Source organism: Strigops habroptila, chromosome 6 (assembly GCF_004027225.2).
Source record: "Strigops habroptila isolate Jane chromosome 6, bStrHab1.2.pri, whole genome shotgun sequence".
Taxonomy (NCBI): domain Eukaryota; kingdom Metazoa; phylum Chordata; class Aves; order Psittaciformes; family Psittacidae; genus Strigops; species Strigops habroptila.
This window is the reverse complement of record NC_044282.2, coordinates 25,279,005-25,302,362: the sequence shown is the minus strand read 5'-3', so window position 1 is coordinate 25,302,362 and position 23,358 is coordinate 25,279,005. Positions and strand designations below refer to the sequence as shown.

General features: G+C 39.4%; 1 protein-coding gene and 1 long non-coding RNA gene across 4 annotated transcripts in view; one reads left to right on the top strand and one right to left on the bottom strand.

Moving 5' to 3' along the window:
- The window catches only part of RNGTT (RNA guanylyltransferase and 5'-phosphatase), a 192,325-nt gene extending 175,447 nt beyond the window's left edge, over positions 1 to 16,878 (bottom strand). For 2 of the 3 annotated variants that reach the window (XM_030491162.1, XM_030491164.1), the window contains exons 1-4: positions 16,654 to 16,878; positions 9,502 to 9,611; positions 2,733 to 2,836; positions 2,516 to 2,604 (exon numbers count right to left, since the gene is read on the bottom strand). In XM_030491162.1, coding sequence (XP_030347022.1) covers positions 2,516 to 2,604; positions 2,733 to 2,836; positions 9,502 to 9,611; positions 16,654 to 16,717 — 367 coding nt within the window. In that variant the 5' untranslated portion in view covers positions 16,718 to 16,878. Of the gene's footprint in view, positions 1 to 2,515; positions 2,605 to 2,732; positions 2,837 to 9,501; positions 9,612 to 11,728; positions 12,452 to 16,653 lie in introns of those variants that run through there. The other variant, XM_030491163.1, reaches the window with a different exon arrangement.
- A 134-nt stretch (positions 16,879 to 17,012) lies between these two features.
- Positions 17,013 to 20,533, top strand: LOC115610101. Its single transcript, XR_003992120.1, has 2 exons — positions 17,013 to 17,661; positions 18,166 to 20,533. It is a non-coding gene; the product is annotated as an uncharacterized LOC115610101 (long non-coding RNA).
- Positions 20,534 to 23,358: the final 2,825 nt, after the last annotated feature.

Below are 23,358 nucleotides of genomic sequence, written 5' to 3'. Positions count from 1 at the left end.
TCTGATAAAAACATCTTCCATGCCAGCCCCTCTGATGCTCTGTCAGAGGAAACTAGTGTCCAGAACCAAAAACAACTTTTCAGTTATTAATGAAAGGGAAATGGAAAATCCCATCATTTCTCTTTTACTGTGAAAGCCTAAACCACAGGTTATCTAAAAGCTTAGTCTTTTAAGCCTCATTATTTTCTCCTTGATTCTTTCTAATTGACTTTTTTTTCTATGGAGGTGAAACAATCTAAATAATGTAAGAACATTCCAAAATTCATAGAAGTCAAAAAGTTAGTGACTCAACACTAAAAATGGCATTTTAAAGTTTGAAATATCAGTTAAATGTGTCTACTATTTATAGGACACCACTGTGCTATCCATGCTCCATACAAATTACTGACCATAATAACATTTCAAGTTCTGAAATATTGTTGGAGGACAAAGTGGAGGAACTGTGAAAGGAGAGTGAAAAATGAGGAACTGCTAAATAAGAGTGAGTGGGATCAGTCATCCAACAGTATTTCAAGTTCTGGTGTGAGCTCTGAAATACTGTTGATGACTGATCCCCCTCACTCACATTTAGCAGTTCCTCATTTTTCAGATCACATACTTGCATTACAGTTTGGAGAAGAAAACTTAGGTCTCAAAATTGTGTTCTATGTGAAATAAAGAAATAAGAAAGTACGTAAAAGAAAATTATGTGGAAAAGTGTGTGCCCAAATTAAATCTCTCAGGTACTGGGGAAAAATTTAAAAAAAAAGAAAAAAATAAAAAAAAACCCAAAAAACCAAAAAAAAACCCCAAAAAAACCAAACAAACAAAAAAACCAAACAAAGAAAAAAAAAAAAAAAACAAAACATTTTCAGTGGTGTCCTATGACAGGGCAGGAGGCAACGGGCACAAATTGAAACACAATAAATTGGGTTTAAACATAAGGGAAAAAAAAACCCTGTACATTGTAAGGGTGAACAAACACTAGAAGAAGTTGCCAGAAGATGTTGTGGGGTCTCCAAGCTTGGATATGATCAAAACCCAAATGCACACAGTCCTGAGCAAGCTGCTTTAGCTGGCCCTGCTCTAAGGGCAAGTAACTAGCTGATTTCACCAGGTGTCTTCCAACAACCTCAACTATTGTACAATTCCATGATTCCGTAAGAATCCTGAACTATAGGAACATACCAGCTTAGTTTATCAATGACACCTACACAAACTGTTCCATGCACTCCTAAGTCTCATACACACTCAGATTCAGGAAGGTTGCAGAATTATCATCAAAGAGGCTTGAGAACAACGCCCATTCTGACTCTAGAAACTCAGCTGCAAAGTAATTTCTTGTCTCTGGTAGTTTGCAGATAGAGTTGAACATCAATATGCTCAACAGAAAACAGAATAAAATCGTTTTAACTAAACCTAGAAGCTACCCAAATTAAACTGAGAATTTATTTTGCTCTGGGTGAAAAAAAAAAAATTTATCCTTAGGAACATTCAAATATTCACCACGGAACAGTACACCAAAAAAAACAACCAAACAAACAAAAAAAACCCCAAAACCAAAAAACAAACCAAACAAAAAAAACCAACACAAAAACAGCCCCCAAAACCACCACCCACCATGAAGCCTAGTATCTACTACCAGTTTCCAGCAAATAATCACAGAATCAACTAAGTTGGAAAACTCCTGTAAGATCAAATCCAACCATTACCCCAGGACTGACCGCTAAACCATGTCACTGAGGGCCTCACCTACACGGTTTTTGAACACTTCCAGGGATGGCGATTCCACTGCTTCCCTGGGCAGCCCGTTCCAATGCCTGAGCACCCTCTCTGTGACGACATTTTTCCTAGGGCCCAGTCTAAACCTCCCTTGGTGCAACTTGAGGCCACTTCCTCTTGTCCTGTCACTTGTTACCTGGGAGAAGAGACTGACTCCACCTTGCTTACAGCCTCCTTTTAGATAGTTGTAGAGAATGGTAAGGTCTCCCCTGAGCCTTCTCTTCTCCAGACTAAACAACTGCAGTTTCCTCAGCTGCTCCTCAGAGGACCTGTGCTCCAGACCCTTCACCAGCTTTGTTACCGTTCTCTGGGCACACTTCAGCACCTCAATGTCTGTCTTGTAGTGTGATCAGCCACTTCATGAGATTTGGTATAGAATCTCTGATCACTCAGTTATCAAATACAACTTCAAATAAGCCAGACCATCACATGCCGAAACAATACTTAGACAATACATAACCTCCATTTCTACCAGCACAAGTTACAAAAACACAATGCAAGTATCATGTATTTGTAGACAGTTCTTAAGCCTGGGTATTTTTCCACATGAAGTTGACAGCTGTAATCAAACTGATGGATGCAGAAACATACTAGTTTCTGGAATAAAAACATCAAATCTCTACATGCATAAACACTGTACTGAGGAAATTCCTTTGCTTAGAGTTTTAAGATAAGACTGCAGTTATGAGTAAGTATGAAATAAATTAACAGTAAAAATTAATGATGGATATAAGACGGATATAAGAAGACATACCTATAAACTCTGAGGGATTCTTATCACTGAAGTGTTCACACACACGAATAAACGTTTCTGTATTTTCAGGTGTAGGGCACTCACCATGCCTGAAAAACACAGGAACACACAGATTAGGAGCCAGCTGGGGGAAAGGGAAGAGGAAAAAAAAAAATAGTTACTTCAGTGCAATCTCTCAAATTAAAAGCTAAATATTTAAAAAGTGCTCACAACTTACCCTTTACATTGGAGCTTTATATATTTAATCCCTTCTTTCTCTATATCATTTCTATCATAGAATCTAGTGGTGTTGGTCAAGTCTACCAGTAAACCCATTTTAACCTAGAAAAGACCAAACAAACAAGCCAAAGCAAACTTAAATATGAGGTTCAAATATCAGTGCATAAATACTAAACAGTTAGTAACGTCCAAATTAAAACAAATAGCAGGCTACAGCTGCAAGTTTAAAAATCCTTAAATACTGCATTTTTTTCACAAAATCTGTATTTTACCACCACCACAGTCATCTGTGTTTCTTTATGAAACCTGGTGTCTGATTTAGCTCTAGCCATCAATGCAAAAACTTCAGTTTGTTCCCGTCAATGTTTCTAAACAAGAAAGGTCTGCTAACAGCAAGAAGTATCTGGTAAAGAATTATTTTAACATGTTAAAAGACAAGTAAGATGGACTCAGATGCTCTTAATGCTTTCAGTAAAACAATATTAAACACTGACACAGTGGAATTACCATAAAAAAAATTACCTACTGAGATCAAGTATACTTCCAGAAAAAATAACTCATCTTAATTTACCTATGCATTAAGAGTGCAAAACAAACACACGCATTTTCAAGTTTAAAACAAAAATTCCCTTAAGTTCTCAAACATTTTATTCAAAGCTAAAATATGAAATAACTTGAAAACTTCAAAGATGCTGTCGGTAATTAAGGTGGCAGCGTCAACCCCTCGGATGTTAGGACATACCTGAATTCAGGCTGGTTTGCCCACTCTACCCTCATGTGTCCCCTTGTGTATGAATTTACTTTCTCAATGTTCGTTTTTTCTACCTGTAAAGTACATCTTTTAAAGCAGCCTTGTGGAAGTTACTGTTTTAAAGATAGAAAACAGAAAATCCACTGGGTGGCATCCAACACACACAGAACATCAGCAAAGTGCATCCTACTGATCCTCAGCCCAAACAAAACTTCCACCAACCATAACCTCCCAGTATTACCGTGCAAAAACTGCTCACTGACGCATTTGTGTACTGGAAGTATTCCTGCTTTCCTGCCTTAACAGGGCAAGTAATTGCTTTTAGTCAAAATGCTGAATGTCATGCTTTTGAGTAGGATCCTCACCATGAAATCAGATGTCTTTTTAAAAGGCATTTTAGAAGTCATAGTTTAGCAAAATCCTTGTTCCATAGCTTTATCTTTTTTAAAGACATATCAATAGTGCATTTAAAAATACATTAACACTGAAGCAAGTTACGCATGCAAAAACGTAAAAGAACGCTGCATCTAAAACTCCAGCACACACTCATAACCAGGATTTTGATTTACGTTTAGGTTTTATTTACCTTTAGGTCAATAGACTGGCAATAACTTAGCAGTGCAGTTGAAAGAACTGCAAATTAAAACACTGCTTCCAGACAACACAGAAAAGATAAATTCCAATTATAACTGGAATACAGTTCAGAAACAGCTGCTTCACATGGGTATGCTGTTCAGTAGACCCCAAAGAAAAATTTCCAATTATCTACAGAGGTAGTTATCCATGGTATTCAAAGCTCTGAGGATATACTTTCTTAATACTTTCATAATACTTTTATTTATCAGATTTTAAAAAGCATCATAATGTTATGTCAGCAGCAGTAAACATTTATAGTTTAATATCCAAATCAGTTCTGGACTTCGCCTTGTTTACTTCAACTTTGTATGCTGTCACTTTTATTACTGTGTTTTGCAGATATACAAGCTACATCAGTAGGGGTCCTCCTGAAAACAATGTTACATCACCTGAACTTCAAACACATAGCGCCGTGCTAAACACACACACTAACAGCACACTAGCCAGTGATTTGTTTCGTAGGAAGTTACAAAAGCAATTAATTCAGTGATTACTTCCCTCCCCCTCCTTTCTCAACAGCATTTACCAAGTATCTCAAAGACTGCTTAATTCACAAGGAAGACCACACTGAATTTCCAGGTGCTACACTGTAGGTCCATAGCACTATGACACTGACATAAACCAGTTGAAAATAACTGTTCAAAGGAGAATGACATATTCTCACACCAGTACTTCCAGGTGATTGTACAGGGCAACAGCTAAAATAGAAAAGTACATATAAATGAGCTAGTTCTATGAAAACTATTTAGATATTTTTCTACCATTCTACACAAGCAATGGCTCCATGGAGGGAATCCATAGGCTATCTGCAAGTAACATACCATGCCCCCAAATAAGCATAAGTATCTCCCTTTTGTGTTCTGCATCCTACCAATAGTGTGGTTAAAGTTGGCAAAAAGACTGATAGGAGAATCAGGAGTTATTTCACCAGAGAGCTCTAGACTATGAAGCCACATAAATGGCCCCTTAACTACCTTCCTCCCTAACTTATACATAGCTCAGCTTTACAATCTATTCTTTCACATACAATATGGGGTTAGGTGTAACTCTTCCAAGATGTCCTCAGCTAAGGAGAAAAAAAAGTTATTTTCAAAGAAAGATTAAGATTTAATGAAAACAACATTTTAAAGTAAAGGTTTCTGCATTCAGTCCCAGTCCAGTAATAAAGAAGGCATTGCAAAATGTGAATTACTCTTGGAATAAAAAACAAAACAAAAAACACCAAAACCCCTGCATCATCTGACAGTCTGGAGAAAAGGTAAAAGAATTGTGAGGAAACAACCTTTAATAAAAGCATGAAGACAGATTAAAAGGTAACACTGTTTACCATATCAAATTATTTAAGGAGAGCTATAAGAAGAAATGCAAGTGATTTGCAGAACAGTTTCACACCCTCCCATCCAAAAGCAAGAAAGATAGAAATCTATTTTAGTGCTGAAAAGTCAAAGCCAATTCCCAACCCTACTATTCTCAAATACCAGCAGCTTCAAATGTTCCCATCAGAAGCCTCCAAACTTCCACAAACTCCTGCTACAATGAAGAATTATCACTAAGAAGATGCACGAAAGCACAAAAAATAATTTTAGGTCAAAGATTTTAAGCTCAAGACTCACATGCTTTTCCCTCAACTTTTAAAAATTACTCACAGAATTCAATTCAGAAATTGAACACTCACAGATTTCAGTTTCCTAGCTGACAGGAGAACACTATGACATACTTCAGACCCAAAGTGCCACCAAGCGTTTGGAATGTTGCATTTAATTTGAATAGGAGAATGAAATATAGCAAAGTGTCTGCTACAAAGAAATTCTCCACTACAGGACTCTAGGGCTTTTGGCCTGCTATTTCTTTGTCATTATCATGAACCACTTCAATCATATACAAGTGAAGATCTTGTAAAGTTACGTTGTTCCTTACACATTTCAGAGCAGTAAATGAAATAGGCATCAGATATAATCTAGCCAAAGCTATAAAAGCATGTATGGCATATAGAGTGTATAAGGCCTGAAAGTAGTTTCCTTGCCTTCCACAAAGCATAAACATTTGCTGCCTCAGTTCACGGGATTAGCTGCACATAACACACTACAATTTAGAGAGTGCAAGGCAAAAGGATAAAGAAATTTTAAAAAAGCAGGGGGATTATTTAATATATCAAAGTATACAATTATGATGTTCCAAAAATCCATGCGAGTCCCATAGTACCACAAGAATCAAAACATTTCAGTTACTGAACTGAGGTTATACTATGCTTGTCCTGACCAACCAGAATTCTCTCCTATAGAATAGATTCAAGTACACATATTTTCATCACACAGGTGCTTTGCTCTGCTCTGAAACCCTGACATCATACCAGCCATCACAGTAATCCTCTCAGTCATGCTCTCCTAAGTTTGCTCCTAGAAAGTTCTTAATAGGAACTGATTTTTGAAAGACTATGTATGCTAAAATGGAAAATGTTTCTTCAGCCAATATTTCACACAAACGCATCTTTCAGCCCACCATACCCAATGAATGACACAGCTTTGGAAGAAAGAATAGTTTTAAACTGTTGAGCAACTTCTCACCAAAACATACACTTTATTTCTCACCAGGATTGTTGCAACACTGCAATCTTAGACACCACACTGAAACACAATTGAAACTAGTTATTTTTCTTGCTTCCAATTGTAAAAGGTGACTGCATAGAAGGAAAAAAAGTTCATTGATAGCTTGAAATTCTCATACATACAATACACCAAGATCTTCATACCACATTAATCCTGCTCATACTTTGGCCAGGCTATCCATATCCTCCTGCAGTTATAAAAGCCTTCCCTCTCACTTTCCCACATTCCAGCTATCTCCAGCTATTAATGCCTTCTTCATGTGCTCTTCTGCTGCTGTGCAATTAAATGGGCTTAGCTAGGTTCCCCTTGTATGACCCTAGAAGTTTCTTATTAGACATTGGAACTTGAAAACATTCTCCCCAGGAGAGAGAGAGCATACTATAATACACTGAATTCCCACCAGTCCCAGGATTTTTTCCTGCATTTCTTATTTGAGAAAAACAGTTTAAATCAGTAACTGAATTTATCTGTGAAAACAATAATGCGGCTGGCAAGTGATAACTAGTTTTCCTAATAGGAATACTGTAACTTGAGCATACTAAATGCCCAAACATTCTTTTGAGTTAACTAATGTCCTTCCTAGCTCTTCGTAACAGAAATAAAACTACCTTTTATGAAGTATAAGCAGTACTAGAATACATACGTAAGAAATAAAAAAATTGCTCCTGCAATTTTGGGGGGTTTTTTTGAGTATCTTACTAACATTAAGATACTATGTTAATATTGGCAATCAGAAGAAAACCAGGATTGCCATCCCTTATCAAATCAGTTTCTAACATTCAGGTTTTCAGCAATCAGCTCCATAAGAAAAAGGAATCACACAGGAAGCTTGTTAGAGAAAGTTCCTTGCACAGATGCTGTCTTAAATGCTGAACCAGTACCTTCAAAACTCTGTGGTAGCAGTAATATCTCACTATTACCAAAATCCAGATGTAAAAGTTCCTGCTGAAGTCTCTTATTTGGGAGATAAATGATACATTATTAAGTAATAACCAGGTCTCAGAAGTGATTAATTCTGCAAAGTATTAGCAGTAAAGCACACTGCAGTAAAATGATGAGAACCATGCACTGTGAGCTACTTTTGCCTTACAAAAATCCATTTTTCAAGGTCTCCTCAATTGCACATTCATCTTATTGCCAGATCATTGGTAAACTGATGTTCTGCAAATATAGTACTCCAGTAAACCATTGCATATCTCAACAAAGAAAAACATCACGTTTTAAAACAGCAAACATTTAGCAACAATACCAAGGTTCAAGACAATAAAATAGAGTAAGAAGAGGGAGTTTAAGAAAAATTCTGTGTTCTGCTTGTTAACCAAAATTACCAAAATACAAGTGGGGATCATCATGCTAGTAATTGTACTATCAGATTCTAATCATCTGATGTTACTCAAGACATTACAAATTTGTAGTATTGCAACAGAACTGACTGATGTGCCTAGTGGAAGGGCTATGGAGGCTCACCATGACTTCTTTTTTGGTGGCAAGTAACTAACAAGCAAATAGTAAGAAACTCTGAATAAGTCTCCCATGTCCTCTATAACTTCAAAACATATGCAGAATTTTAAATTACTTTAAACTATGAGTAAGATCAGATTTGGAAACTTCTAGGTATGCCCACTAAAGTTGGTCAGAGACAAAACCAACAAAATGCATGAAAGAGGAACTCAAGTAGAATTTAGATGCATAGATCCAAGAATTCAAAGAAAAATCCTACCAATTCACGCACCTGAGAACAGGCACATATGCTTCACTGATAGTATTTTCTTATCACATTAGCCCACAGGTGCTTCTATCACTGCTACACTGAGTAGCTTACCATCTGCTTTATATCTAAGCCTAAATGAGATTCATAAAATGACGATTCCCACATTTTAGTCACCTGATTCTTCTGGTGTTTAAGCTCTGATATTGTTAAACAAGTTCAGAATTAATTTAACTTAGATCAACGGCAACAAAAGAAAGCAAACAAACAAAACCACAGAACTAGCACTATTAGCTTTACAAAACACAGTAAAAACAAAATAGTGCTATCATTCTGTATAGCAGTTTAATAAACAGATTAAAAGAATTAGGTTGTAGGCTTGCAGGCCTTTTTTTGCCTGGAAGGTTCAAAATCCTTTTTCGCACATCTCCAGATGCACTGGACTGGGCACACCACTTCACGCACCTACATGAAAGGCTGGAAAGGTCCTGTTCCCCACTTTTTCTTTTTTTTTTTTCTCCCCTATTTATGCATTTTGTTTTTCCACTAAGAAGTTACTGGATAAAATCCATAAATTGTTTTCTTCCATACTTGGGTGTGATAGGTTAGACACAATAAAGCATTCTATGCATCAGAAGAAGAAAATAATGCACTGAAACTACAGAAGTTGTGTGAAGTTCTACTGTTACTTTCAAATGCTTTCACTCCTTCAGCAAAATAGCAACTTAACATATCCGTACACAACCCATTTGTAAAACTACAAACTTAGACTATCTGAATTTTGACAATGGTGTCTCTCCAAGATGCAAGAGTAGTAACAAAGAAGAGCGAGATTCTTGCTGCTGATACAATGAATGAGCTGGAGAGTTTTGCACAATTCTTGCCTGTGAGAAAGTACGTTTGGAAATTTAGGATTTGCAGATAAAACCTGAAAAAGTGAACAAAAAAATAAATTTTCTGTACCAATGTCCCAAAGGAAGCCACCAACAACTTTTTTCTTAAATCTGGAAAGCAACATTTGCATCAACATTAATAACGTTTCAATTACTAGAGAATGTAACTTTACCTTCAGACTCTTTAAGTAGTTGGATAACATACTCGGGTGAAAACGATTTTCTTCCGCAACCTGTTCGTCATATCTTGGTCCTAACATTGTCTTCAAAGGTAAAAACTTCCCTACGGAAAACAATCAAATTTTGCAGTATTTTATGTATACTCATGTATATGTATATATACACTTATAATTTAGCGATTTCAAAGCAACATGCTGAGCAGATTTAGAGGTTCATCTTCAATGAAAAATAATCACAGGAAAAGTATCAATAACAGTTGAATTGAAATATTTTTTAGTCATGAGTTCTCAGAATTCATGAATGTTTAGAAGTTTAAAGGAAATACAGGTCAAAGTGATTTAACATTTTTAGCTAGCTTTTAGTGCTATTTAAGCTGCAGATCTACCGTGCACAACAAAACAGAGAAAATTTAAACTCAGTCCAGTTAAAAACAAGAAAATAGCATTTTAAATGACAGTCTGTTACCCAACCATGTAAACATCAAGCTTTGATTACCTGTAAACATAAAACATGGTAAAGATTGCTGACCAAAAAAAGGGCAATTGGTCCAGAACACCTACGCACTACGGATTTTTCTAATGTGCTCCTTAAGGCTTGTTGGAAGAGTTCTGCATCAGTGTTCAAAGTTCCCCTGTAACACAACACCTACATGTGGTTCAGACATTGGCGAACCACAACACAACCACAACAAACACCTGACCAGAATTAGTACTTACTGGACTACATCCATCACTCCCTAGAAACTCAAATTCTTATTTGCTATCAATTTTATTTTTTACCCATTGTGTCCACCACAGAATATCTGAAATAATCTCATTAGAGATTCCTAGCTCTTCCTGAACGACAGCAAACTACAGGCCTGCCTTTCCCTCCAAGTGCAGCACATACTGACCCAACAGCTCTTCCTATGCTTCCAAGCAGACAAGAACTTTGGAGTCCAGGTCACTTCCACCAGGCCTGCCTGGGAAGCAGCACACCTCCTCCCACATGCACCAGAGACCCTGCACTGCAGGTGGTTGTGGAAATTGAATGTAAATTGATAGGAAAAAGGAGACCTGCCATATGCACCCAGCCACACCAAGGTGATATAGGCAGGGAGTAAAACTGGGAAAACCTCAGCATTTCTAAATAGCTATGAAGATATTTAAACTAATTATAGTCCAAGACTGATGAAATAAACCCTCCTCCAAGAAAACGGGGGGATGGGGAGGCGGGGGGGAAATACTGCCCCAGAATAATTCCTTCCTTCCCTCCCTCCCCCTTTTTTTTTTTTAAATAAAACTGGTTCCATGCTTTTAACAAGACAGCCCTTCTAAAGCCAAAAGGAAATGCAACCATGTAATTGTATGGCACAGAAGAGCAGCAGAATTTTTTTTTAATGCAGAAAGAACTCTTATTTGGAGCACCAGACATAAGTCTTCCACAAAGAAAATACTGCTGGATTCCAATGTTGTCTAATTATATTTCTAAAATGCTTCTAATAGCAGTAAATGCCAGCCAGAAGGGCCTTGACACGCTTGAGAGGCAGGCCCTTGCAAACCTCATGAAGTTCAACAAGGCCAAGTGCAAGGTCCTACACATGGGTCAGGGCAATCCCAAGCACAAGACAGGCTGGGCAGAGAACGGGTTGAGAGCAGCTCTGAGGTCAAGCACTTGCAGGTGCTGGTTGATAAGAAGCTTAACATGACCCAGCATGAACAACACCAACTCTCTCAGCCTGCCACTTCCTCATAATAAAAGAAACAAAATCCTCCTGTTTCCAGCAAAACAAAACCACATTGAATGAAAAGACACTAAAATGCCCACTGTATTCAGCTAGAAATCAAGTTTTGAGAAAGAAGCTCACTAATCTTTGTAAAAATAGAAAAACATATCATTTTTACTAAATGAATGCTGCTGAGAGGTTTCTCTAGACAATGAATTAAAGTTCATAGTGTTCTCTGCGCCTTGAATTCTATCAAAACTTCTTATATAGTCTAAAATAAGTATTTAACTTCTTGGAAAGGGATACTATAAACCACAAAAGACATAGTTATGGAAACCGAGAAGCTTTACACATGTTAGCTCAGGTTTGATGTTAGAAATGCCCTCACTGTCATACATGACTGAGACCACTCCAAACTCTACAGCTAAAAGTCATGTAGTCATGCAGTCAACATACACAGTGAATTTATAAGTCACTTAAATTTATTTGACTGTTAGAAGAAATCCTAACTTCACTTTACTTCCTTTGCCTTTTTATTCTACCAGTTATACATCCTCCTCCCTGGTCACAACAGTCGGGTTGACTGCTTCTCCATTTCCTCATTTATTGACCTATCTGCTTTAATTTTCTTTCTTCTTTGTGTTCCTTGTCATCTTCAGCACTATCATTCAGCTTCTCTCACTCACTATTAACCCTTCCACATTAACTTATAATCTTCCCCTGTACAGACTGATTATGCAAATCCTAATTTTGGATGCTCTTAATCCAAAAATCTGCCATCACCGTAAGTTCTGCAAAACACCAAGCATGCTTCAAAGGTTTTATAACTTTGTCACTCCCATCCCAATACATCCACTCACTCATTACAGAACACAAAGAATGTAATTAACTTTTCTTAGCTGAGACATTCAAGAAAAGGACCTTTATTGACAAAAGAGTCAACAGATACAAAAGAAAGCTACCATCCTTTACGAGACGCCAGGAAAAGAGAATAGAGTTGGAAGACAGTGCTTGGAGGTTAAGATCATTTCCTGTAGGATCTGATTAGAGGCTGCACAATTGCACTGAAGATTCTCCTGTTCTCCATCTTCTAGAACAGAAAACAAACACATTCATTCTCTTCTCGGCCCTTGATTTAGTGTCTGATTTGCATTCTGATTTCCTTCTGAGCAACCATAATACATTCCTGTTCATCACCAAGAAAAGACAGACACCGTTTAGGCAGCATCCCCTGCAGCATTTGAAGACCTTTACGCAGCTGTGGAAGGGATAAGAATTTTAATAGAGACCATTTACTATCACTTCTAAAGATCAAACCCGGATCTTTGGAAGTATTTAGATGCCCAACTTCTACAAATTCCAGTTTGTATCGTTGAGAAACAGCTTATATAGCAACAAACAAACAAGCTGCCTGCTAAGGCTAGAAGAGGGCAGTGAATTCCTATAATTTGGTTCAAACTTAGGGAAACTTTATAATCAGATTATGAAAACAATGGCTCTTTTTTGTTCTTTCGTTTTGGTTTTGTTTTAATAAATTACCTTTCTCTGCAGCAGAATTTCACATTATTCCTATGAAGGACCATCTTCCTAGTTTACATTCTTGGTTTTTTCCTAAATTATTACTGCTACACATGCATTAAAGATCTTGAATACGATCTCACATTGTGTTCCTCTGATAACAAAAAAACCCAGATTTCCAAACTTGGCAAATTTTCTATTTGGTCTTTGTAGAGAGGCTTGAAAATCCTCCTTCTCTGTGTGCATGTAAGGCAAGTGTCATTAAACTACAGAAAATCTAAGCTTTAATTCTGAGAACGATTTCTAACCTTTCTGAGTAATATGGATAAGTATAAATGAGGCAGTAGCTAGAGTCTCTGCTACAGTTTCGCCCCACATCCTGTGTTAAAGAAGTGATGAAGCAAAAACTGTCTGCAACTCAACGTAAGCCTCCATGCGTAAGCACTTGAAGATTAAATAATCAATTCTTTATGTTGAACTGGTGATCTGACAGTAACAAGCTGACATTTTACATGGATATCAAAGCATCACAAGTCATTAGTATATCTAAATTGAATTATGATAATAATTGTAATTCCTCAATTGAATTTTCAAGTTGACTTCAAGATGTTACTGGAACCTTGACACTTGCTTACCTACTTCCATAATTCACTTCAAATTTGTCAAATAATTTTGGGAAGTAGATATTAAAAACCATTTTTCAAATTAGTTACCTGTATAATAGATGGGTTTTCTTCAGATTGAAAAATAGGTAAAAATTCTAAAAATAAGAGCCCAGTATGCCAGAGCATCAAATGGACAAATCCAAGAGAAATCAAAGTGAAAAACGTAAAACATCACATTTCCAACATATACATGCCCTCACTTTGGCACATTTGAATCCTAGAGCGTATCAGTGGAAAAGCTACCCTTAACCTAGTGTAATTTTCCGTGATGGGAAGCTATCGACTCAATATGTGACAGTAGCCACTAATAATGTATGACCATGGTATGTTTAGACTGAGCACCGATTAGGAAGGCTAGACCGTAACGTGAACAAGGTTAAGAAAGGGAGATCTGAATAAAATGAAGTAGTAAAATCTACAATCAAAAAACACAAGACCAAAACCATCACCGCCCTAAAAAGTAACAGTCTTCTGTTTCCAAGAACAACTATGCTGGGTCAAGGCATCCATTTCACCTAGTATCTCATCACCAAAAAACAGATGCCTAGGAAAGAGTGTAAAACAATGACAGTGACAATCCATCACCGAATTATTCTCCCCACCTACAAGATATAGCTCAGCAACTTCCTGAACTATTCGAGGTGCTGTCTCTATAACCATATGCAGTATGGATGATTTCAAGAATATCACTGTTCTGCATGTACATTTGGAACAGGTTTAACTAGCATGAATCAATAGGAGACCAAAAGTCACTGCTGAGACACTTTCCTTCAATATCTTGCTAGCACTTCCCATGGGAAAACCAAAATGAACTGGGTTTTCTGTGGGTATAAAAAGTAGGTACCTGCAGAGATGGCAATGCCAAGGAAGTAAGGCTGAAACAACCTCATCACTTCAGAACTAAGTGTTCACATACTTTTCATCAAGTATGTGACTGAGGTGTTACCACAATACAACAGATGTGAAAATGTGCCATTCTGATGAACCATAAAACCAGAAAGTGGCAGAAAACCACAAAGATTTAAAGAAGTAAACTGGAAAATAACGGGAGATGTAGATCAATTCACCTCATTCAGAATGAAGGGTCCTGCTGTTAACCTGAATGAACCCAATCTCACCAAGAGAAGAGCTTCAGGCCTCTTTGGTACTTGTACTTGAGCTCACCTGGAAATTCTAGATGCCACAGCCATAAGGCAAGAGCAACCAAACACTTGATGAGTCCACAGAAGCCAGACAAACCTTGCTCAGCAACATTATTACTATTACACTATCAGATGGGAATAAAGTCATGCACAGATGCTAAGAAATTTGACTGAAATGCTAATTAAAACTAGACAGTAACACATCTCGGAGACAATATCAACATCAATAAACTCTAAAAAATTATCTCTCTATAAAACTGATAGATATCTTTGAATGTAAAATAGCAAAAAAGAGAGAGAGAACTGATGGTGTATTATGACTTTTGGTAAGTTGCAAACACTAAAGACCTAAAAATCAGGGGAACTAATGTAAGAATACATTACAATAAAGCAGCCAAAGAAATGAACCAAGCACTTTTTTTTGTGCAGTAACTTCTTGTGGATGATCACACCGAATGGAAAAGAATTACCTTGCAGTTACTGAATAAACAAACACGCAAGCAGTGATGGCACAGCAGATGACACGCTGATGACCTGGATTCTTGCTTACTCTATGTTGCTGTTTTTCAGAAGCCATGGCTTAAAGGACAGACAAACAAACAAAAGAGACAACTTCTAGAGATCAAGAACTTGCTGCGAAGTAAAACTAGAGTCATTAGTCTACTTTTGTTGTGGCCAAAGGCTAACAACTTAGGCTATCAAATCTCTTATTAGGTACAAAGCAATGCATTTGCCAGCAATAAGGAAAAAGAGATAATGGAGACAATACAGCAATGCTGTTATTTAACTGAGTCAAGTTCAGAGAAATAGAAGGAACTCGAGGGAAACCAGTAACCCACAAAATGAACAATCAACATTAAATACTGATAAATGCCAAATAATGCATATTGATGGGAAGATTAAGCCTACTGAGATGTCTCGCTAGGTTCTAAAGAAACTTGTAAACAGCCATCAAGGTCTTCAGTTCCACAACCAAATGTTGTAAAAAAAACATAAGAAGATGATGTAGAAACATGGGATAGAAAATGCAGGAGTTGTAACTATTAAGCAAATCATGGCACAGTGCCATCTAGAATAGCACAGTGAGTAGCAACTACAGAGTTTTGGAAAAATACCTTTAAATTATTGCAGATACAAATATGAAAGAAGTAAAAACCAGAAAATATTGTGGGGAAAAGACTGCAATTGCTTACCTTATAAAGTGAAGAAGAACTTGAGAAAACTGAAAAGAGCAAAGCTTTTTTTATTCTATCTCATACCAGGCAGCAAGGGAAACATTCATCTGAAGTCAATATGGTAGTTAACTCACAATCAAAACATGTGTTTACATGAGACCTAACTCACTGCCACCAGATGCCAGCAAGATGAGATTCCTAGCAACGATCGAGACAGACAGTGTATTATGGGTAAGAATATCCAAGATGACGGCAATCACTGACACATGTGAAACACACATGGAACTTTGGAGCACAATGATTAAACATCTTCCAGCTAAACAGCTTAGGAAAACACCAGTGACTAACAGTGACTGTCAGTCAGCCCAGTAAAAGACCAACACTCATAATCATCGGAGCCCTCAGGAAAAGCAAGCAGGCAAAGAAGAGGCTGCACACGGAACTGGTCAGGGCTGAGGTATGGCTCCACTTCAGGGGCTTCTGCATGCCCGGCAGCCCTTTCTCTCATCAGACGTGACGGGTGGGAGAAGCTTTAGTGCAAAGCGACAACACAGCATTAAGGCTCCCAAGAGCAGGAGAGGGCCCGTACCCCTGCGAGGGGGTCGGGTGAACCGGCCCCAGGGGTTGCACTAGCCGAAGAGAAGGTAGAACCCTGCTTCCGGCTGCACTTTCAGTAAAACAGCCGTCCTACGGGAAGGCAGCTCCAGGAGAAGCACCGGCCTGGGGAGCTCAGGGGAGAACGGCCGCCGCGGCCCCGGGACAAAGAGGGCCCAGAGGGGCCGCAGCGGCCCCAAGGAGGCCCCCGCCCGCCCCGCTGCGGAGGAGCGGGGACCGGCGGGCAGGGGAGCGCAGCGGAGGGCAGGGGGGCACCAGCGCTGCTACCACACAGCCGCCCGGGCAAGGCGGAACCGGGCAAGGCAGGGCAGGACCGGGCGCTCACCTGCCACGGGCTGCCCCCTCCTGGGGCAGTGGAGCCAGCGCGGCGGGATCTTGTTGTAGGACATGGCGGGGCCCGGGCGGCCGCTGCCCGCCCGCGGGGAAAAGGGAGGGAGGGAGGGAGGGAGAGGACGCGGGGAGCGGGGCGGGCGCGGCCCGGGGCGCTCAGCGGCCCCTCGCCCGCGGCGCCTTCATTCAGACCCAGCTCCGCCTCAGCCGCCGCCAGCCCACAGTGCACCGCGGACGCCGCTTCCGCTTCCGGGCCGCGGCCCGCGGCTCCCTGCTCCGGGCGGGGGGGCCTGGCTGGGTTCGCGTTGTGGGGAGCGGTGCCGGGCTGCGCAGCGCCACAAGGCCGAGGTGCTGGCTGATCCCTCGCCTCCCAAAAAGGCGTATTGGGGCGGGAAAAGGTTCCCAGGGAAAAGCGAGTTTTTCGCTGGAAGAGGGCGGCCTAAGCTAGGGCTCCTCAGCGGGGAAAGGAGGCAGCCAGGCTGGGAATCGGGGCGGTCACAGGCTGCCACAGGCCCCTCCGAGCCAAAGCTAGCGGGAGCTGGGCTGGAAGTGTTGGAGGGATCGCTTGTGCGACAGGAACCGGAGCTTCCGGACTCCCTGGGCAAGGCTGCTGCGCATGTGGAGAGGGGGTGTGGGCACTGGGGAGACCGGGCGGGGACTGGAAAGAGAAAGTAGTTGAAGGGTACTGAAGCAGCTGGCTGCGTCAGGCTCGGGAAGCGGCCGGAGCTGAGAATAGCTGGAGGCTTGGAGAGACGTGCTTGCCCGGGTTTTAGTTTTCCCTTGATGCTCCCATATAGCTGAGGCTGGAGCTGGAAATAGATGGATCCTTGCTCCAGCTAATAGTGCAACTGCTCTAGTCTGCCTGTAATAGGTTTGCTGGTGTAGCAGAGATTCGTCTGTACTGGTGTCATGGTTTAAGCCCAGCCAGCAGCTAAGTACCACAGCCACTCACTCACCTTCCCCCCTCCAGTGGGATGGGGTGGAGACACGGGGGGAACAAAAGGTAAAAACCCATGGGTTGAGATAAGAACAGTTTAATAATTTAAAGTAAAATAATGATAATAAAATTAAATGGAGATGAACTAATAAACCCTACACTTGCCCCTCAAAAATCCAAACAAGTGATGCACGATACAGTTGTTCCCCACCCACTGACCTATACCCAGCCCAAACCAAGCAGTGGGTGACAATGTTTCTTGCTGCATTTTATCACTCTAGATTTTATTAGACATAGTTTCTTCCATAGAATATCCTTTCATAGTAATTGAGGTAGTCATTTAAGTAGTTTGCATATCGGAGTCATTAGATTCTCATAGTACATTAGAAGTTTCTGAATGTCCTCTAAGGCTTCTGTATCTTCAGATATTAATTTTCTAATTCTAGCTAAAATTAAAAATCTTGCTACAGCAAAGGACTATTTTTATTATTTTTCCTAACTGTTGAATACACTTCCATTAAAACATTACTCAATTATGTTTGAAGTAAGGTGCTGACTTTTCTGTTACAGATAAAACAAGCAACAGTCAGACACCAGGTGGTGCCGGAGACCAGCTGGAAAAGAAAGTGAAACGACTGCAAGGAGCGTTCAGAAAGAGCGAGAAGCAAAGAACTGCAAGATACTCAGTTTCTGATTTCAGTAAATTAGGAACAACGTACATTAACGTCAGCAGTATGGCACAGTTAGGAACAAAACCATTTTCAGAGGTAAAGAATAGTACAAAAACATACCATGAATGAGCAATAATCTCTGTTCTTGTCATCTAGCTTTAAGATTCTGATAAGCGTTTAAAACATACAACAGCTACAGAGTGAAAGTGCTGTGTGAATATGTGAGTTGAACTGGGAGGATACGTACATCTGTTTTTATTTAGCAATGCACAAGGCAAATAAAATATTAGAATTTTTAAATATAACATAGGGAGTTAAATGAAGCATTCAGCCAAAATGAGCTTAGCCAAGTATCATCCATAGTTCAGTGTTTTGGTGGTTCTGGGGTTGGCTGAGCTGAGTTGAGGAAGCCCCTGTGAGTAGCTGGTCTGCAGAGCACCTTCACCACATTCGAGGGCTTTTCCTGAGTTGTGACACTTGGGTCTGTGTGCCACATACCATCTTGGTCCACATCAGGTACCAAAAATTATGACAGTTTGAAGCCAGTTGTTGAATGAGAAAGGAGGAAGCAGGTAGTTACTTTTGGTTGGGTTTTTTTCTCCAACAAAACTGTGTCACAGCTTCTATGGAGCAAGATGAGTGGTGTTCTGTTGATCAGTTGATGGTGACATGGGAATGGTGGTTTTCATCTGGATTTTAAGAGTGAATATGCCATAAAAATGACATTAAGAGGTGGAATACAGAACAGAGAATACAGAAGCAGGGTATAATCCCTGTTGCTGTCTTCATTGTTCAGTGTATTCCTTCGAGAATTTTACATGGGGAAAATTCAATCACCCAAAAGACCAGCATTCTCCAGATTATTCCAGAACACAGAGTATTCGCATGTTTGAGAATGTGTTGCTACATTGCCTCCCACAGATAAAACACAGATTTCAAGCGACTCTGTTTACACTTAACTTGCTCTGGTGCTTTGTGATGTGTCCTTATGGTCTGGAAAACTGGTTATTTACAGCTGATGTTACGTGTTGTGTATAAATAGTTTACTCTGGACTTTGCCACGTTAGACGTTTTGAAGCAGTTTACACAGGCATAGGATGGTGTTTACGTGTGACATCAAACAGCCTTTGTGAACGGGCATGCTTTCTTGCCTGCCTTTGTAACATTAATAGTTAAGATGATTTTCCTGATGTAGCAGCAGAGGGCACCGGAGTCTTCATGTTACCTTCACAAGCCGACATAGCTGTGTTTGAGCAGGGAACACGTAGGTGGCCGTAGTGCTTGTTTCAAGGATTGCAACTGTTTAGCAGTCTATGATATAACGTTTCCTCTTTTCTGTGTGTCAGTTCTCTTTTATGTAGAGGCATTCAGATACCTGTATCCTTACTCTGGTTTCTGCTCACTAATTTAAATCCTTTTCCTGGCAGAGCAGACACTATGATCAAGAAGTCATTTTCCCAGGATGTGTTTAATCCTCTGTGTCATGGGTACATTGACTTCTTTGGTTTCAGCTCAGGCACACTGTTTCAGGTAGTGGAGAGCTGTATTTGTGTTCTCCTTTGACTTAAAACCATAAAAAAATACCACACACTAACTCCCCCCTCCCCCCTCATGCACACTTTAACAGTTTTTCCTAATTACAAACTGAACATTTACTCAAATTATTGCTGATGAATAATTTTACACATTTAATGTCATATATTAATATTGTGAGTAGCTAGATAATTTAAGTTACTTGTTCTATGCAAAGTGGATAAATTATGTATTTTGCCTGAAGGAAGAACACATGGTGTTGCCCTCTTCTATACTGACATAGGTCAGCAACGCTATTACTATTCTGTTTCAGTATAACATTATTTTCCATGTGTTCATAAAGTAATAACATAAAGAGAAAATAAAAACATCCCTTGGGATGTTCTGTGAAACAGACATTTCTGACTCTTATTTGGTAAATACATTTTCTTAAAAAAAAACAAAGATCAAACATATTATTTGCTAACCTGAGACTACCATAGGATTTAAGTGAAAGTAATTATGAAAGAAGCTAACTTTATGCAAACATGATTCATACAGTATTATTTTTCCACTTTATGGTATAGGTGTTCACCTGGAAAGAAACTTGATGCTATAAATTTGTAAGTTATCATGTGTGGAACAGACAAAAATATATTTTTATGCTTTGTGGCTGATCTACTTTCAGTGGGTGTGAAGCTTTCGTGGGGAGGGGTGAGTACCACCTAAATCAGAATAAATACTTTAACTTGTTACTTTAGTTGTATTTTATGCCAATAATACTTAGATTCTAACAGTGTCAGAAGCAAAACCAAAACCCTAAAAAACAGTACAGTGAGAACGTACTTTAAGAAATGAAAGTCAGTTTTATGGTTGCTTATGGTTAAGTTCTTTAACACATATGTAGGCTTCCACATTTAAAAAGGCTACGTATGCACTGACAAAACAAATGCTAGGAGCTCAACACTTTTTAATTTATGCCTATTTGTTTGGTGTCAACAAATAATTAAGAACCTAACTTCTGAGACAAATTATTTTTCTGCTGCAATGTATTTGAGAAAATGTCATTTACAGTGTTCTTCCTATAGAAAGCTTTGAGAGGATATCAGCATACCGGTCTGTAGTCTTCAAAACATTAGGGGGCACCATGATCTCACAGGCTTAAAATGATATAAGTTTAAGTACAGATACTTTTCCTGTCCAAAGTAAACAGGAAACAGCATAAAATAGCAAAATCAACTCCTGGAGTCACTCCCTAGTGTGAGATTATGATACAGTTCTCAATAAAATTTCCAACAGAAGACAACCCAGACATTTAGTAGAATATAGACTACACCCTCCTTTCTGTAAGAGTAATAAAACTAACAGACTAATGGATGCAATATAAGCAGCTTGCTTTCGAGTCTTTATTTAAATCTTACATTTTCCTTCAGGGTTTCATTCTGGGAATACGACATTTTCAGCTCAAGCATTAGTTCAATCCATAAAGTAAGTCTGTGTACAGGCAGGGAGCGCACAGATGCAGCTTGGGATGCAGCTGCTCTAAATCCCTGGCACTGAATTCGGTATCATGCTTGGGGTAATCATCACAAGGTATCAGACTACACCACCAAACATGCGTGTGTTGTAATGATGACATGTAAACCTCACAGCACTACAGCAGCCATTAACAGTGTCAGCTCTGACACGCAGACATGGCAGACGGTTTACTTAGCAGGTGATGTACTTAGCAGATCTATCTGGGAAGGAATTGGAAAGATGTGTGTCTGTGCAGAGAGAAGGTGTGTGTCTGTCCAAAGGGTTGCTGTTCTTGTAGAAGGACTACAGCTGTGACTTCAAGCACTGACTTGCAGGCCTGAAAAACAAGATGCCTTGCTATTGTTCCTCTGCGGCTGAAATGATGGTGTGCTTGACATAACAGATAAGAAACTGGACAGCAAGCATGTAAGCAAGATGCCTGTCACCCCTAGAAGACTAACACTGGTCTCCCTAGAGTTCGTGTGGTTTGACCTAGACACCTGAGGCCTTACTCACATCAGCTGTGAAGGATCATTTTCAGTGGAAATCCACACTATAAAAAACTAGCCACATGTAACATTTAAGGATATATGGTCTACTGCACAAAATGAAATAATATGGTAGTAGTGTGCTTTGAATATGGATAAAGTAATCAACCAACTAACATTTCACAATGGAAAATGACTAGCAGTAGGCAAAAGTATGACATAATACATGAGAAACTCATCTGATTTATGCAACTGGAAAGCATGACTCATAGCCTTTAGAGCTGGCCTGGGGAGTGACTGGATTCCACAAAGTAAAACAGTATTCTGTTGCTACACTTTCTCTACTGCCTGAATATGGACACCTTAGTCCAAGTCTTGCCCTGAATGGAGGCTGTGGGTAATGAAGTAACTGAAGTCCTGATTAGTGCGGGATGCAGACTAAGGCAGTCAGCAGCTGCCAGAGGGTTAACACTCCTTCACAGCCTGAAATAGCTAAGAGAGGGTCAGTGTTTCAGCCTACAGACCTGCGTACGTGATGATGAAGTTCTGGGTTGCTATACTGGCCGAAATCTTTTTCTCATGTGATTGGTCATACAAAGAAAATATTATTACCCATAGGCACTCTCTCAGACCTTCTGCATCGTAAGTTTGTGCCTATAGATACGTATACTACGGATATGCGTGAATATAACGCTTGTGAAGAATAATGCATGTATGAGCTATAATCTAGTACCAGAGAAAATACATACAGACCTAGTTTTATTTATATGGCTTTGTTATACAAAATATGTGCAACTGCTGTGCAAATGTAAATGAAGACTCAGTCTCTTTCTTGAAGTCTCTGCGGTCCCAAATATACACCAAGAAACTGGCCAAAGGCAAAGGAAAGAAATAAAGCAAAGTGATCAGCCTGGCAGCCACACAGGCTTTTTTAAAATCAAATCTGAATATATATTTATATTGTATACAAATGAAGTTATGGCAAAATGTGTATGCATTTATATACGTACAAAATCTGATGCTCAAATGTTGTCCTTGAGAGGTTTTGCTTTCTGTCAGTATGTGAACAAGCTTTACAAGAACAGACGCTACGCTTTCCCAAAAAAGCCTCACTCAAAAGGAAGTGGAGAGCAAGGGGAATATCCTGGCATATACACTGCAGCATCGCTGATCTAGGGAGCCTTAAGAATAAGTTGGCAAATGTCATTTTAGACCATGATGATGTATAGGTTGTAAATTTACATCTTCCAAGCATTCCTTAGTGAAAGAAAAAGGTTTTCTTTTTTTTTTCCTTCATTTGAAATATGTTTGTCATTCCCTAGAAATACTCTTTTTCACATTTTCACCACTTCAGGCTTATAGCACAGTGACAACTTATGATGGACATGCTGGGATGGACTATGAGAACAAGGTGCCTGTGGTCCATTGCTGTTCACACAACTACGGCTGAAGCCATGCCACTTCTTTCCAATGCTGGTTTTACCTGCTGTAACTCGGTTAAGATTAATGCAAAAAAACCCCAAACCTATTACCCTTGTACTCAAACCTTTGCTCAGTATGAAACTGTCATTGTC